Genomic DNA, 14,553 nt, shown 5'->3' with positions numbered 1-14,553 from the left:
TTGAAAAACTTTGACTCATCTTCTTGCCACATCTCCAAATTCATCCTCGAGCACTCAATGCGTTCTCGCTTTTGGAATGGTGTGAGCAACCTGGGAATCCATCTGGCAGACACCTTATGCATATGCAAATGGTCATGAATGATAGTTTCCATAGACCCTGTACTAATCTTGACATGTTGGGCTATTTGGCGAATAGTAATGCACCGATCTTCCAAAATGGCAGCCTCAACTTGACGGACAGATGCCTCATCAATGGCAGAAGGGGGAGGGGCGACCAGGTCTGGGAGCTGTTTCCACAGACTTCCAGCCATGTTTGAATTCACGATGCCAGCGTTTTACAAGGTCATATGATGGGGCATTATCACCATAAGTTTCTTTCATTTCATCAAAAGTCTCCTGTGGTGTACGTCCTTTCAAATATAAAAACCGGATCACTGCTCGACATTCAACAGGCTCCATTTCACACCTGACTCAGTTCAAACACGTATAAAACAGAAATCACAATTAGTTCAGAGTTTTAATTTGCCACATAACCCGTAGAGATATAAATCATTGCACATGCAAAATTTCAGCTGGATCAGACAACTGAAAGTGGGTCAGGGGCATTACTTAGTGCACGACCCTTGTACTATGAAATTTGGCTTCTGGACCATGATAGCAAATTTTCAACTTTCCGACAAACTTTGAGCGTTCATAACTTGATGGCTAATTGAGCTACCAAAATAAATTTGGTACTTTTGTTTATGGTTTACAAAAATCTATATGACCACATTAATTTTTTTAAAATATAATGAAAATAAAATTTTGGTTTGGGATACCTAGTAATAAGCATTTGCATTTTTAAAGGAGCAGCATGGTTATCAATGATCAACATTTTTTTCCCTTTATTTTTTCATCTTACAATCGATTGATGCCACGATAGAAAACAGCATGGTCTGAATTTTATTTTGCTTTGAACAATCCCCAAGATACAATGGTTTATAATTGCTATGAGTTTTAGGTCTGCATCTGATGGGAAAGCTGCAATTTGGAAGCTTTTTTGTTTATGATTTTATTGATCAATCCAAATAAGATAGATGTGATAACAATTTAATGAATTTAAAATTTAATAGGCCTACGCTCAAGTATAAAAGATCCACATCAAATGATTTACAATTATGTGTATTTCTTTATCTCTTCTGAATAATATCGCTTTCCCAGAACCCCAAATATATGACATGTGAGGATAATGTTCTATTCTCTTGTTATCATTCATTTCTTTTTTAAAGTTTTTCTCTTCATTCCTTCTACTGTTTGCTTCTTGACATTTTCTTTCATTTCTGTTTTTGCCATAACATCACAATTTCTATCTACATATGTGATATTTTTATCTGCATTGTAAATGATGATACAGGGCTAATGTTCAGAAGGGATGGAGCATCATTATAAGCCATAATCATAGAAGTTTTTTTTTTATGAATAATATTTGCAAGGTTGATATTTCACAATTTTGGCAAGACTAACTCACAAATTTATCTGTCCTATTCAGTATAAGGATAAACGTGTTTGGTTCAATTCTCAGTTGAGTCATGCAAAAAACTTTAAAAGAATAGTACTTGCTGCTCCCTTGCTCTTTGTACCATTATAAAGTAAGAATTAAGGTTGAGAAAGGAGTGATGTCTTTGGTGTAGTACAAAGTCCGTTAGCTTACCCTGGACTACAATCACCCATTTTATTTTTGGGAATCACAAATGCATAATCAGATAAACTTAAAATGTTTTCAGATATCATTGAGATGCACTTACGCATCTCAATGAGAGATCTTATCTATCGGCTGGCAATGCTTCAATTTGATATAGCATTTCATTGCATAATGGGCTATTTGAATAAATGTATTTTATTTTAGATTCATTCAAGCATCCCTGTTAGTTTCTCACATTTCAATTTGAAATAGCATTTCATTGCTAAACATACATGTTAAATGTTGACCTGGCTGACCATTTGCAGTCAAAACCTTATTTTGAAAGAATTGTTTTATACTGCATTTTTTTTTACTAACTAAAAGATTATTTCTAATTAAAAAAAACTAAACATGTTAAACTAACATTGTTACATTTATATATTTTGACAGGATCCCAGATAAATGATTTCTCTGAAAGTGCTTTCAAACAAAGTTATTTCAAAGACTCCTCCAACCCCACATGTTCAGCAGAGATGGATTTGCGCACAACTGATTATGAATGGCAAAAGCGGCACTCGATTAGTGCTACTGATTATGGCTGTGCTGAAGGTTACATGGAAAAGACAAAATTAATTAGCATTGAGAATTTAGAGAATGAAGGAAGAGAACATTTTCTGGCGATTTATGACATTCCACCGCGTCGGTTACGCAAAGTAGAATGTACAAGCCCGAATCGTAATTCCCTGCAGTCACAGAGTAAGAACATTTCTTATCTGGAACGGCATCCGTCAAATGGAAGTTTGACATGTGACTCTGACAAAAACAGTTTGCTGAAAACTAAAAAAGATCAGACCCCGTCATCAGATTGTTTTTCACCACCAAGATCAACCATCATCACATCAAATGTCAACAGTGCAAGCGAAGAGTCTGCTTCTCCATCTTATCTGACAAACAGTGCAATTGATTATGAAATTGACCGGGCAACAAATAAGACTCGGAGAGATGATGCACATAATAAACTCCACAGAGAAGAAGAAAAGTTACAAAGAGAAATTTCATTATTAGATGAAATGCTTCAGGTTTGTTCCATCATAATCTCTCTATTATATGCGTGTGTATCTCTTATTTATATGTATCACCTTCTATTTGGGGTGTACCGATTAATAGGCAAGTAATCGTTTATCGTCACTTTGCAGATTAATCGGTTAATTGACAGATTACCTATTAATCGACTGATTAATTACTTTTCTCTTTCTTATTAACTTTAAACCATTGACTCATCATATAAGATTTGACCCATTAACACTAACTGCCAATTTAACAGCATTTGTGAAGTGTTTGTTTGCCTTTTTTTTGTTTCATTAAATGAAATCACAAAATATAAAGTGAAATTTCCAATTCTTAATTGAATATAATTAGATAAAAAAAAAATTTTAATTACAAACTACAAAGTATAAATTTGCATTCCTAAATGAATAACTATAAGCTGAAATTCTGCTTCCACTGGAGCATCCTGCAGTGGTTACCTCTGCTGTGTCTGTTGCGGCTCTTCTTCCTCTATTCTTACTGCCTGCCTCCTCTGCTCTCACAGTCTCATTAATATTTAAACTTGAATACTCTTTACTTGTAATGTAGAAACATTAGTGTTTCTGTGTTCGTTACAACTCTACTTTCAACCGAGTCGTTGTTTGTTTCGTTCACCACACTCTTTTCTTCTACCTCTTCTTTTACACACGTCCGTTTGCTTTAGTGACTAAAAATCGTCTCTCCTCCCGCTTTCCTTTCCTCGTTATTTATGGAGTCAGGGTACAAGATTCCACAAGACTTTTTTCCACATAAACGCATGCGGGCGCCATCTTGATTCTCAATTTGTGCTTTGCATGCACAAACACGCAGCCGCTTTAATGGTAAGCCATTTCTTTCTCCACACTCCCCCCTGATCTCATGATCACAGAGACGGCAGGGGGGTGGCGATCGCTGCCGTCGGGTGCTTCTGCGAAGAGGGACAGTGCTGCTCTCGTCTTCGCATGCGCTCTCATCCACCGCCTGATGGTCGGGGAAGGCTTCATCTCCGTGGAGGCTACTGATATCAGAGTCACTGCTTGATAGGGATGGTGCAAACCAAAGCGATGGCCCACTCGTCTCAGAGTCAGATTCACTCTCATCGTCCACTTGGGATGAGGCACGGAGCAGATCTTCCACACTCTTAGGTAATCCTGCAACAAAGGCGCACACCAAGCTTTTGTCTGACATCCCTCCAAAAATGACCGATAGCTTTTTTAGCTCAGCCAGATATACATCCACCGTTTCCCCGGGATGTAATTTTCGGGCCATGAATTCCTTCCATGCAGTAACTGGATCTAACGCAAATGCTGTAAAAAGGGCACGCTTGATGCAGGCAAAATCTGTTTTCTTCTCATCAGCCAACTGCTGGTATACTGCATATGCTCCCCCAGTGAGGCGCATTGGGACCACGCATTCTATACGCTTCACCCCACTGAGCTGACATATTAATTCTGCTTTTTCCACCCATTCCTGCACTGAGTGATCAGTGCTACTGCCATCAAACAGGGGAATTAGCTTGGGGTCAAATCCTGACGTCATGCCGAAATAGCTTGTGTTCGTTACAACTCTACTTTCAACCGAGTCGTTGTTTGTTTCGTTCACCACTTTTCTTTTCTTCTACCTCTTCTTTTACACACGTCCGTTCGCTTTAGTGACTAAAAATCGTCTCTCCTCCCGCTTTCCTTTCCTCGTTATTTATGGAGTCAGGGTATGAGATTCTCCGAGATTCCACAAGACTTTTTTCCAAATAAACGCATGCGGGCGCCATCTTGATTCTCAATTTGTGCTTTGCATGCACAAACGCGCAGCCGCTTTAACGGTAAGCCACTTGTTTCTCCACAGTTTCGCCATTCTCAGGACTCAGGCTGTTCCTCATAGGTTCATATACATTACCACCTAGAACCTCCCACTTTAACACAGCATGTGTAGCATGCTTAAATATTTTGAAGACAGTTTACTTAGCAATAGTAAGATCTCCCGTGTCTTTTTCCATCACTGAAATGGATCATCACCTCTGTGGTAAAGCTACATAATGATTAAGTTCTTTTGTACACTTCTGAATAAGAGATTTACTCATTTTGAGTTTAAATTGTGCTTCTTGTATTTCTGCTGTACTTGCAGTTGCAGTCTCCAGGTTTAACTCAGCCTCTACTTGCTCTAAGTTTGGATTTGAACAGATGTGAAAGATACAGTTTTACTTTCACTTTGTTCTTGATACTTAGCAGAGCTTGAAGAAGTGTATCCTGATTCTGCTTCATCACTAGAAAGTAGATGTAGAATCAAATGCTTAATGGTATTTTTCATGTCATTTTTTTTAATTTGAATCTTGGATCTAGAAAGTAAACATGCAAGTTTTTATCATTTAGATAGCATGAAAATCTTGGTTCACTGAATTGTTCAACACTGATAAGGATTCCACTAAAGTCAGAAATATCAAAATTAGATTGTACAGCTTTTGACAGAAATAGCCTCAGAGCTAAAATTGTAGGTATTGATATGGTTGAACTTTTGTTACTTGCTTCTGTAGTGATTTCTTCAAATGAACTTAGTAAATAGGCAATTTTTTATATTCATACCGAACATTGTGCAATTCTTCACTTAATCTTGCACCTGTGTGTGTACCAGGGAATGGAACAAGGCTAAATACTGCTAATTTCATCAAAAGACAATTGAATTTTAATTTTTACTTTTGTAAATATATCTGAAATTAATTTTTAGTGAAGTACTTTTTTGATGGATACCATAATTTGGACAAAACTTTGCAATAAGTCAATTAAATCTAATGTCAAATATTACAGAATATGGTTGAATATCAACAGCAATCATTTCTCTTATCAGATAATGACTCTCTTGTGACCTGTGGTCATTAATATCCCAAATTTTCTTCTTGGACAATATTGATTCTATGGTAGTTTGATGCTTTGCATAGTTGCTTCTACTTGTTCCTGGAATATCTGTCTCTGAACACTTGTTTCCTTTTCGTATCTGCAACTTTTGTTTCTTTTGGATGGTTTAATATAGTCATTGTAACAGTTTTAGCCACCCCTTGAGATGATGGCTTGACATAACTTGCAGACAGATGTATTCTTATTATTGGGATTGATATCAAAATACTTTCAGCAGAAACTGGTTGCGATAATGGTTGATGGCTGTTGTCAGTATTTAATTAATTTTTTAATGTATCTAAACTACTTATGTCTGATATCTAATTAGTAATTTATCCTAATAAAATATGCATTATCTCAACCACAAAAATAAAAATATATGTGTAATAGTAGCACCGATCTAAAAATGAGGAACAAGAGTATGACTGTTGAAAAATGCTTTATTTTCAGTTCACACATGGTCACAACATTCCACAACATGAAAACTGAAAGTTAGGATAATAATTTTCTTTGAATGTACAAAATAAAAATGTTGATACGAAATGAAAGGAGAGAAATTTTCCATATGCTTACCTCGATTTGCCTCAACTTCCAACTCAACAGTTGCAAAAAGGCTACACGTTTAGCACCACATCATGCCTGTTATTTGAAAATATGGAGTAAACCGTGTATGTCCCTCCAGTGAATTTTCACCAGCAAGCAAAAAAAGGACTTAACTTGTCTTTGTTTACAATATAATTAAATTAATATTAGTATCATTTGCTGATAAATCGGCATTAAAAACCTGTTAATTGGCCTATTTTCTTATCAGTGCATTACCCATTTTAAAAAGTAAGATTGTCTGATCACTAAAGATGAAAATACATAAACAACCCTAGAATTTTCACATGGTTTTGTTAGTAAATGTCCTTATTTGGTATTTGAAATCAAAACACAAAAACTTTAAAGGGAGTGAATATTTATATAATAGGTTTTCTTCTGCCCAACTCTTCATTTATTAAATAGAACATGAAATTAAAAAGTAAATGAATAAATAAAATGTTTAGATATAGGTGGAGTATTTGGTAAATAAAAATAGTAATAAAAACTTATGAATGATTATATACGTAATATATTATGTAAAATATTTCTCTCGCTTTATATTTGGTTAAGTTTCCTCATACCATGTTGTTAAAATGGGAGTAATTGTCAAGAGAAAATTATAACACTTTAAGTATAGAGTTTTGAAATATGACTTATATTTTGTTTATAAATATAATACTTTTTAAGTGAGTAGTTTTTACATGATTTATAAGTATAAAACCTGTCAAATAAAATATTTTTATTATTATTCTTATTTTCTTTCCAAAATATTCATATTTTATTCATATACATACCACTTTTTAAATATGAAGTTTTTAAATACTCATATTTTTTTAAGTTTTTAAAATATAATTTTTAAATATAATTTTTGTTTTATAAAAAATAACTTTTCATGTATAAAGTTTTTAAATCTAATTTTATTTGTATTATATAGGTTTGTCAATTAGAAGAGACAAAACCCGGTACTGGTGAAAGCAAATCTAAATTCATTGTGAGCATGCACACAAAATTGCCTTCTCCAAGCAAAAAATTTTCCATGACCAACATGTGGATTGACTCTAAACCACCTACACAACAAATGGCTCAGTCCTGCAACCATATCTGCTCTCTTAATAACAATGTTACATCCAAACGGAGCAGTACTGGTTTCTGGGAGAGTGGAATGGGAAGTCCAAATTTTTTGCCCAAACTAAACAAAATTCCTCAAAATTTTGGTGCTCCATTGCCTTATGTTAACCTTGAAAGATATGACGTTGGAGATGACTGCTCTAATATTCCCATATCAAATAATGGTAGTTCTGCTGAAAACTTGCTTGAAATCAATGCTAACTGTTCAAATTATGATAATTTGAGTCCAGAATTTGGGCAATCAAAACCAAAATTGGATTACCAGAATAATTCTTCACTCAATCTGAATGAGAATGTTAATCGAACAGAGAAAATTGATGTTAGAAGTAAGGATTTGAACCTTGACAATTTGTCACCCCCTAAATTACCCCCTAAAGGACCTGTACTACAGAATAAAAATTCTCAACGCTATCTTACCTCATGCCTTGAAGCTTTCTCTACATCTCCAATTTTAAAACCATCTCGACGCCACACCATGTCCCCAGATTCATCTAGCAGTTCAGATTTAAGTCCTTACCATGTTCCAAAGATCAGCCATCCCTTAGTCGTGCGGATGAGAGATCATGAGATGAAGGATCCGACCGAGCCTTATCTTTTGATGGGCGGATTCGCGAAGGAAGAAAAACCCCTGAGAGATGATATTCACGTGGCGAGTGGTTATATGGACATGACTGGGAAATTTGAAATCCCTTCTAGTCAACCTCCACCAGCATGTTTACCAATTCAACCTGTTACTTCGTTCAGTCCCAATATATCTCCAATGAATCAGTGTCCACCACCACCACCATTAAATACAATGCCTAATGACATGTGGCTACAATCTGGTCACTCAGGACATTGCGAAGAGAACTACATGGAAATGGGTGGCTCTTCAAAGTTTCCCTTCTGTAAAGATTTCCTAAATCCTCTTCCACTTGTTTCTGCTGCTAATAATGATTCAAACGGATCAAAAGTTGATTCATCAATAAATGAGAGCAATCCTATTCCATTTCCTAATTTGAAAAATTTTCAGAGTTTGAATTCAGATAAAAGTGCTGAATCATCTTTAAATTCTTCTCCTACAAAGCTAGTGGGCAAGGAAAAATCGCAAGAAAATGCAGGAAAAAGTCCAGGTTTCTTCTCCCGTTTGATACGTCGGAATTCGAAGGATCATGCCAAAAATTGTCAGAGCCAGGAAAACTTGTCAGCATCAACTTGCTCGTTAGAAAGAAGTAACTCTATCCAAGATAATATTTGCCGAGTAAATAACGTGGAAATTACTGGTAATGTGGAATCTGTGCAAGCCGAGTGTCACCATCTGTCAATCGAGAGACAAAGATCTTCAAGCTTTCCAAGTGAACACTGTTTTCATGATATGACTTCCGAAGGACCGAAATGTAAAGCGGGACACAATGTGTTAATGTTCAGCAGACTCCCTGGCTCTTTCTCTATAACTAATCAGATGGGTAATCAGCCGATTTCTCCAACTGGAATTTGTAACCATAATCTCCCTTTTCAGAAAATGTGCAATAATCACAGTTCTTGTCAGTCGAACAGAAAAAAGAAAACAAATTTAGCGAATGATTTTCAGAGCCATGTAAACAATTCCAGCATAGATATACCCTGTGAAAATAACCCCAGTACTAGACAGGTGATTACCAGAACATCTGAACATGATGAAAACGAAAACGATCAAAAAGAAAATCTCTCTGATTCGTACATTTATATGGGACCATTGTGTAAAGAAGAAAAAGAGGAGATGATGGATGATAATCTTTCTTATGAGTCTATTGCTAAAGATACAACAATAAATGTTTCATGTGTGCAGGATGATTTTATGGTACACTTTAGGAGGAGAGATTCCTCAAAGACAGACGATGAAAAGCTGCTTGAACTCTATCAGTCATGCAAATCTAATAAACACAAGGAAGATGAAGAGATTGGTTCCCCTGTCGATTTTCCAATTGGAGAATCCAAAGATAAATGTACCCTTCCATTGAGTAACAAGTTGATATCACCAGATGAACAGGCGGCAGAAATTGCTCGTCATGTTGCTGACTTGCCACCTTTTATCCCACCGAAAACAAAAACTTATCCATGCAGTCTCTCTCCTGTATTTGAGTCAAACAATTTTCTTCTCGGTGATGTGGGGGTCACTACCAAAGTGAACTGTGAAAATGAATTAAATCATAACCCGACTGAAATTCTTCAACCACCTTTTCAGTTAAAGGATTTGTCGGATTACGTCCAGCAGAAGCAACAGGTGCAGTCATCACTTCGGATTGCCCCAGCATCTGATACCACACACGATTCAATATGGATACTTCGAGACACAGATTCTACTGGTAATGTATATGCACATAGCATTTTGCATGTTATCAACTTTTTTTGTCTATATTTTTGCTTTTCATTATTTACATCAGCTGATGTTTGTTATGACTATTTTTGCCTTATTCACGTGTACTGTTCATTTATGGAGATGTTTTTCCTATATATGATTTTCTTAGATATGATTATGTAGAATCTACTCCCTCCACCTGCTTTCCCCCAAAATCACAATCCTGTCTGTATTCAACCATAGTTGGTACAAATAAACTTCAATCCATGCCTGACTTGTCCACCAAGTTTTAGTGATAAAAAACTGATTTTCTATCGCTATTCAATTAAAGCCCACTGCGAAATTGTCAATAATTCTGACACACGTCCTCTCTTGGCACTGCTCTAATTTTTCTTGTGATAGCCCTCTTTCATTCAGCAATGGTCTGGGAATTGGTTTGATAAGCATTCTCTTTGAGTTAATTATTTGTTACATACTTATATTAGATAGATCTAACATAATCAGACGATCTAGTGTAGATATGAATTCAATATTGAAATGATTCACTACATTAAATTTAACATGTGGGAGGAGAGAAACAGAAGTAGGGAACAAGAGTTATTTTACGCCATCAAAAAAGTTAAGGGATGTTTTATGGTGATGGGGATGCCGGTGACAAGCAGCCTACAGTGAAATGATACACAGAAAATCACTGAGTTATGAGATTCATAAATATGTACATTTATTTACAGGAAAGAAATACAAGCTTTATAATGATAGTCTTTACCTTGAATTGAGTTCAGAAATGCATATTTGAAGTGCGGGTGTGCTGGTAGACGATGCGTGTAGTAGTTTAGAGTCCAGCAATGAAGAGAGAGAAGGGAAGTGACATATCTGATTTCATGGATGTATAAGCAACACATGGCGATCGCTTAAGTAACAGAACAAAGGAAAGTTACCTTAAGGACTTGTGTCCGTAGGCTGGGATTTTCAATTTCCACAGTACTTCCCCCAGATAGCTGGAAGCTAAAAGTAGAGAAAATTTAGAAAGCATGCACAGGTATACACACAACAAAAATTTATTAGAAGGTATGAGAGTCTGCGTATTTCCAAGGAAATATGACATGACAACCACTGCGAGTAGTAGGAGTAGGATCAGGAAGCTGTTGATAGGGTGCATTACATGGTGTGCTAGGCGCAGGTGTAATGTCAGTGTTTGAGCTGTGTGTGACGATTGGATTGGGCTTGGATATGATGACTGGTTTAGAAGATAAAAAGCTGATAGGTGGAGGTGTCGAGTCATATGCGTTTTCTAAATGGAGTCACATCTGCCATTGTGATTGATGAGGAAGTACCTGTCAGATCAGTCCAATATGGGAAAAGGTCCATTGTAGAGTGACTGTAATGGCTTGCGCACTGAATCGATGCAGATGAAAATGTACTTGCATGTCTTCAGATCAGGTGGAAGGTATGGTTTAGAAGTAACCAGGTGTGGTGGGGTGTACATCACTCGAGACATTGCGAGTTTCAGACTGGCTATATACCCAGAGGTGGTTGGAGGTATTGCTGGGTCGACTGCAAAACCTCACCAGGAAGGTGAAGGATGGTTCCAAAAACGATTTCTGCCAGAGTAGCATTTAGGTTTTCTTTTACAATGAACCAAAGTCCAAGAGAAATAACGGCAAATGTTCGCTCCAACGATGCGGTTTGGGTTGGGCTGATAAGGCGGCTTTTAGCCAATGATGAAAGCGTTCAATCATCCTGTTAATGGAAGGATGATAAGCAGTAGTCGCAATGTGTGCAATTCCGAATGAGTGGCAAAGGTCTTGGAAAGTTTGTGAACTCGGAACCTCTGTCGGTGGTAACAGTGCTGGATACACCAAAGTTAGAGATCCAGTTCGCCACAAATGTTTGAGATACTACTTCGGTAGTAATATCTTTCAGGGGGTACTGCAACTGGTCCACGCGTGAAGCGATAAATCATCGTGAGAATGTAGCGATGATCACTAGAAGGTGACAGTGGACCTACGATATCCAAGTGGACATGCGAAAACGGTCGCTTACATAACAGAACAAAAGAAAGATAATTGTGTTTACCTTAAGTGTTCAGCCTTGCGTCTGTGTGTCCATAGGCTGGGAATTTCAATTCCCACAGTACTAGGGGTAGGGCAGGTTGATTTGCAACTTTTTTCAGAAAATCAACATGGCACTGGTGATGATAGTTAGGATTTGATGTGATAAGAACATATACCAAATATTAGATTCCCATCGTTAACAGAAAATTGAGCATTTAATTTTAAAAATCGTGTAGAAATGTGCTGAAAAATCTTTCATTTTCATAGCATTTTTCACAACACTGACTTTGAATATCTTATAAAAATAGTGAAATTTCAATTAAAATTGATATATTTATATGAAATACATTGAAAGGTCTTCTTAAATATTGTGCTGTGTGTGTGGCGCAGCGCTACTGTCCATCCAGCCATCATTACCATCATCATTATCAGGCGATGCATCCTGCAAATACACATAGTAACGCTCTTTTATTATTTGTTCCATATTTATTTCAATCACTCAATTCCATTTCCCTAAATAACTTTACAATAGAATTAATTGGACTTTCTTTGTGTTCTTTATCTTCTTCATAGCTATCTTTAATTTTCCCTTGTTTTGAGATAACATTGATAGGTCGTTTTATGCTGCTTCTCAGAAGTCTAGGTCCCATCGTGTCACCTATTACTTCTGGGTGCTGTGTCGACGGAATCGTATTGCTCTCTGATTCTTCAGCCCTATTCTCATTACCAGCTTCTCTATCTCTCCGTACCGATAATTGAATATCATCTTCAGATTCCCAACCTTCCGAATCTGGGGGCGTAGTTGTTATCTCTGTTAGCAAGTCTGTATTCTCTACCTTAAATTCTACCTCTAACTCCCGTTGATCTGCTATCTCATCATCAGCTCACCTATCCATATCTTCCCGATCTCCTTCCGGATCTATCAGGGTGGCTTTCCTTACAGGTCTGTCTGTCTGTATAGTAGGCATTTTCCACTCCCTAATATTGGCTTCACAGATATCTGACACGTGAACCCTCTTCGTTTTATTCGTCAATTGATCCCATATTTTATATGTTACCGGTCCCGTTTGTTTTACTATCCTATAGTACGGTTTCCATCCAGAATCTAATTTTCCTTTTCTAACCTGTGCTCTGTAGTATACTGGGTCACCAACTCCATATGTTTTCGTAACCCTTCCATCGTTGACTCTTTTGTTACACTTTTTCTGTGCTGAGCTAATCCTTTGACGCACTTCACCAAACAGAGAATGCTGCTGTTCAATCATTTTTTTATGATTTTCTTCCCCAGTATACCTTTTTGTTGGTAGAAGATTATCTAATGGTAACACTATATCTCTACTGCGCACCAGGTAATATGGAGAGAATTTAGTCGTATCGTTATGTGAAAATCTGACTGCTGCTAAGGTCTGATTCCAGAACAAGTCCCAATTCTCGACTTCGTCCTCTGATAACTTCGACAGCGTATCTCCCAAAAACCTATGGAATCTCTCTACTTTAGCATTGTTCTGGGGGTGGTATGGAGAGGTGGTAATATGTTTCACTCCTAAATATCCCGTCACCTCCCTTATAGTGGCATTTACAAATTCTCTGCCATTGTCTGTCAACTAACATACGTGGGACACCATACCTAGGGAAAATTTCATTCATAAGTACCTCCGCCTTGGTCTGGGCATCCTTCCTTTGCACCGGAAATGCCTCTACCCAGCTAGTTAACCAATCGACCATGCTGACTATATACTTATTTCCCTTGTTACTACTATTATATGGCCCTGAGACATCCATGCTCCACTTCTCAAATGGATATGATGGAATATCAGTCTCCATTAGGGGTGTCTTAGCGCCTTTAACAGCCCGCTTCTGGTAAGTAACACATTCCGTCACATAGGAGTGGATATGTTTATACATACCAGGCCAATAGTATTTCTTCGCTAAATTCGAGTAAGTCTTATCAATACCTACATGACCTAACCCGTCATGTGCTACCTGCACTACACTGGCCCTCACGTGACCATCCGGGACATACAAGCGTAACATTGGGTTCTTTTCTTCCCCATTTACATAGTATACCCGATCATCTTCCAACAGGTATTTTCTCGATTTTGAAAGCAGTAATTTCCCTTCTACTAGCGATTTCTTAAGTTCGCTATACTCTTTGTCCCTGCTCGCTTCTAACTTAAGTAGTTTCAGGTTTATCAATTTCCACGCAATCTTATCGGAATCTTCTTCTTAAGAGTCATTTTCTTCTGGCTCTATTTCATCTTCCATCTCCGAGGGCCTATTCTGCAATTGCTGAGAGTTGAGTATGCAAATTCTATAGTTATTATCATTAACTAGATTCTGATCACTAACGTCTGTAATTTCTGTAATAACCTACAGTTCCTATAAATGCTCTAACTTGTCTAACTGTTTGAGGTTCTGGCATTGCCCTTATCATCTTTACTTGATCAGTATCTGGCCTTACTCCAGATTGGTCTATGATAAATCTTAAATATTTAGTCTCTTTTCTCATAAATTGACACTTTTCTATTTTTAGTTTCAAGCCATGATATTTCAGACGATCTAACACAGCCTGTAAATGCTTAAAGTGCTCTTCCAGGGTTTTTGAGAATATTAAGATGTCATCCAAATATGCCATGGCAAAATGTTCAAATCCTCTCAGCACTATTGCCATTAATGATTGAAAAACACCAGGAACTCCTGCTAGCCCAAACAGCATGACACGGAACTGGAACAACCCCATGTGACAACAGAAAGCCGTTTTAGGTTTGTCCTTCTCATTTACTGCCACTTGCCAGTAACCTGATCTTAAGTCTAAGGAGGAAAAACATGTAGCCTTCCTCAGCATCGCTAAAATGTCGTTCA

The 14,553-nt window shown here is 37.1% G+C and overlaps 2 protein-coding genes across 6 annotated transcripts in view; one reads left to right on the top strand and one right to left on the bottom strand.

Annotated features, from left to right (window-relative positions):
* The window catches only part of LOC145254891 (uncharacterized), a 223,877-nt gene that overhangs the window by 124,008 nt on the left and 85,316 nt on the right, over nucleotides 1–14,553 (top strand). For all 5 annotated transcript variants that reach the window (XR_013863829.1, XM_080113805.1, XM_080113807.1 and 2 more), the window contains 2 exons: nucleotides 2,111–2,739; nucleotides 7,127–9,644. Coding sequence is in view for 4 of the 5 variants with exons in the window: in XM_080113805.1 (XP_079969931.1) it covers nucleotides 2,111–2,739; nucleotides 7,127–9,644 (3,147 nt within the window). In the remaining variant the exon portion in view is untranslated. The remainder of the gene's footprint in view (nucleotides 1–2,110; nucleotides 2,740–7,126; nucleotides 9,645–14,553) is intronic.
* LOC145254892 (uncharacterized) overlaps nucleotides 10,271–14,553 on the bottom strand; it is a 38,422-nt gene continuing 34,139 nt past the window's right edge. Inside the window, exon 2 of the mRNA XM_080113810.1 lies at nucleotides 10,271–12,133. The gene's annotated coding sequence lies outside the window, so the exon portion shown is untranslated. The remainder of the gene's footprint in view (nucleotides 12,134–14,553) is intronic.

This window comes from Euprymna scolopes, chromosome 30, assembly GCF_053919585.1.
Source record: "Euprymna scolopes isolate OS-2025 chromosome 30, ASM5391958v1, whole genome shotgun sequence".
Taxonomy (NCBI): domain Eukaryota; kingdom Metazoa; phylum Mollusca; class Cephalopoda; order Sepiida; family Sepiolidae; genus Euprymna; species Euprymna scolopes.
Note: the sequence above shows the minus strand (reverse complement) of the source record. Positions and strands in the feature narration are given on the sequence as shown.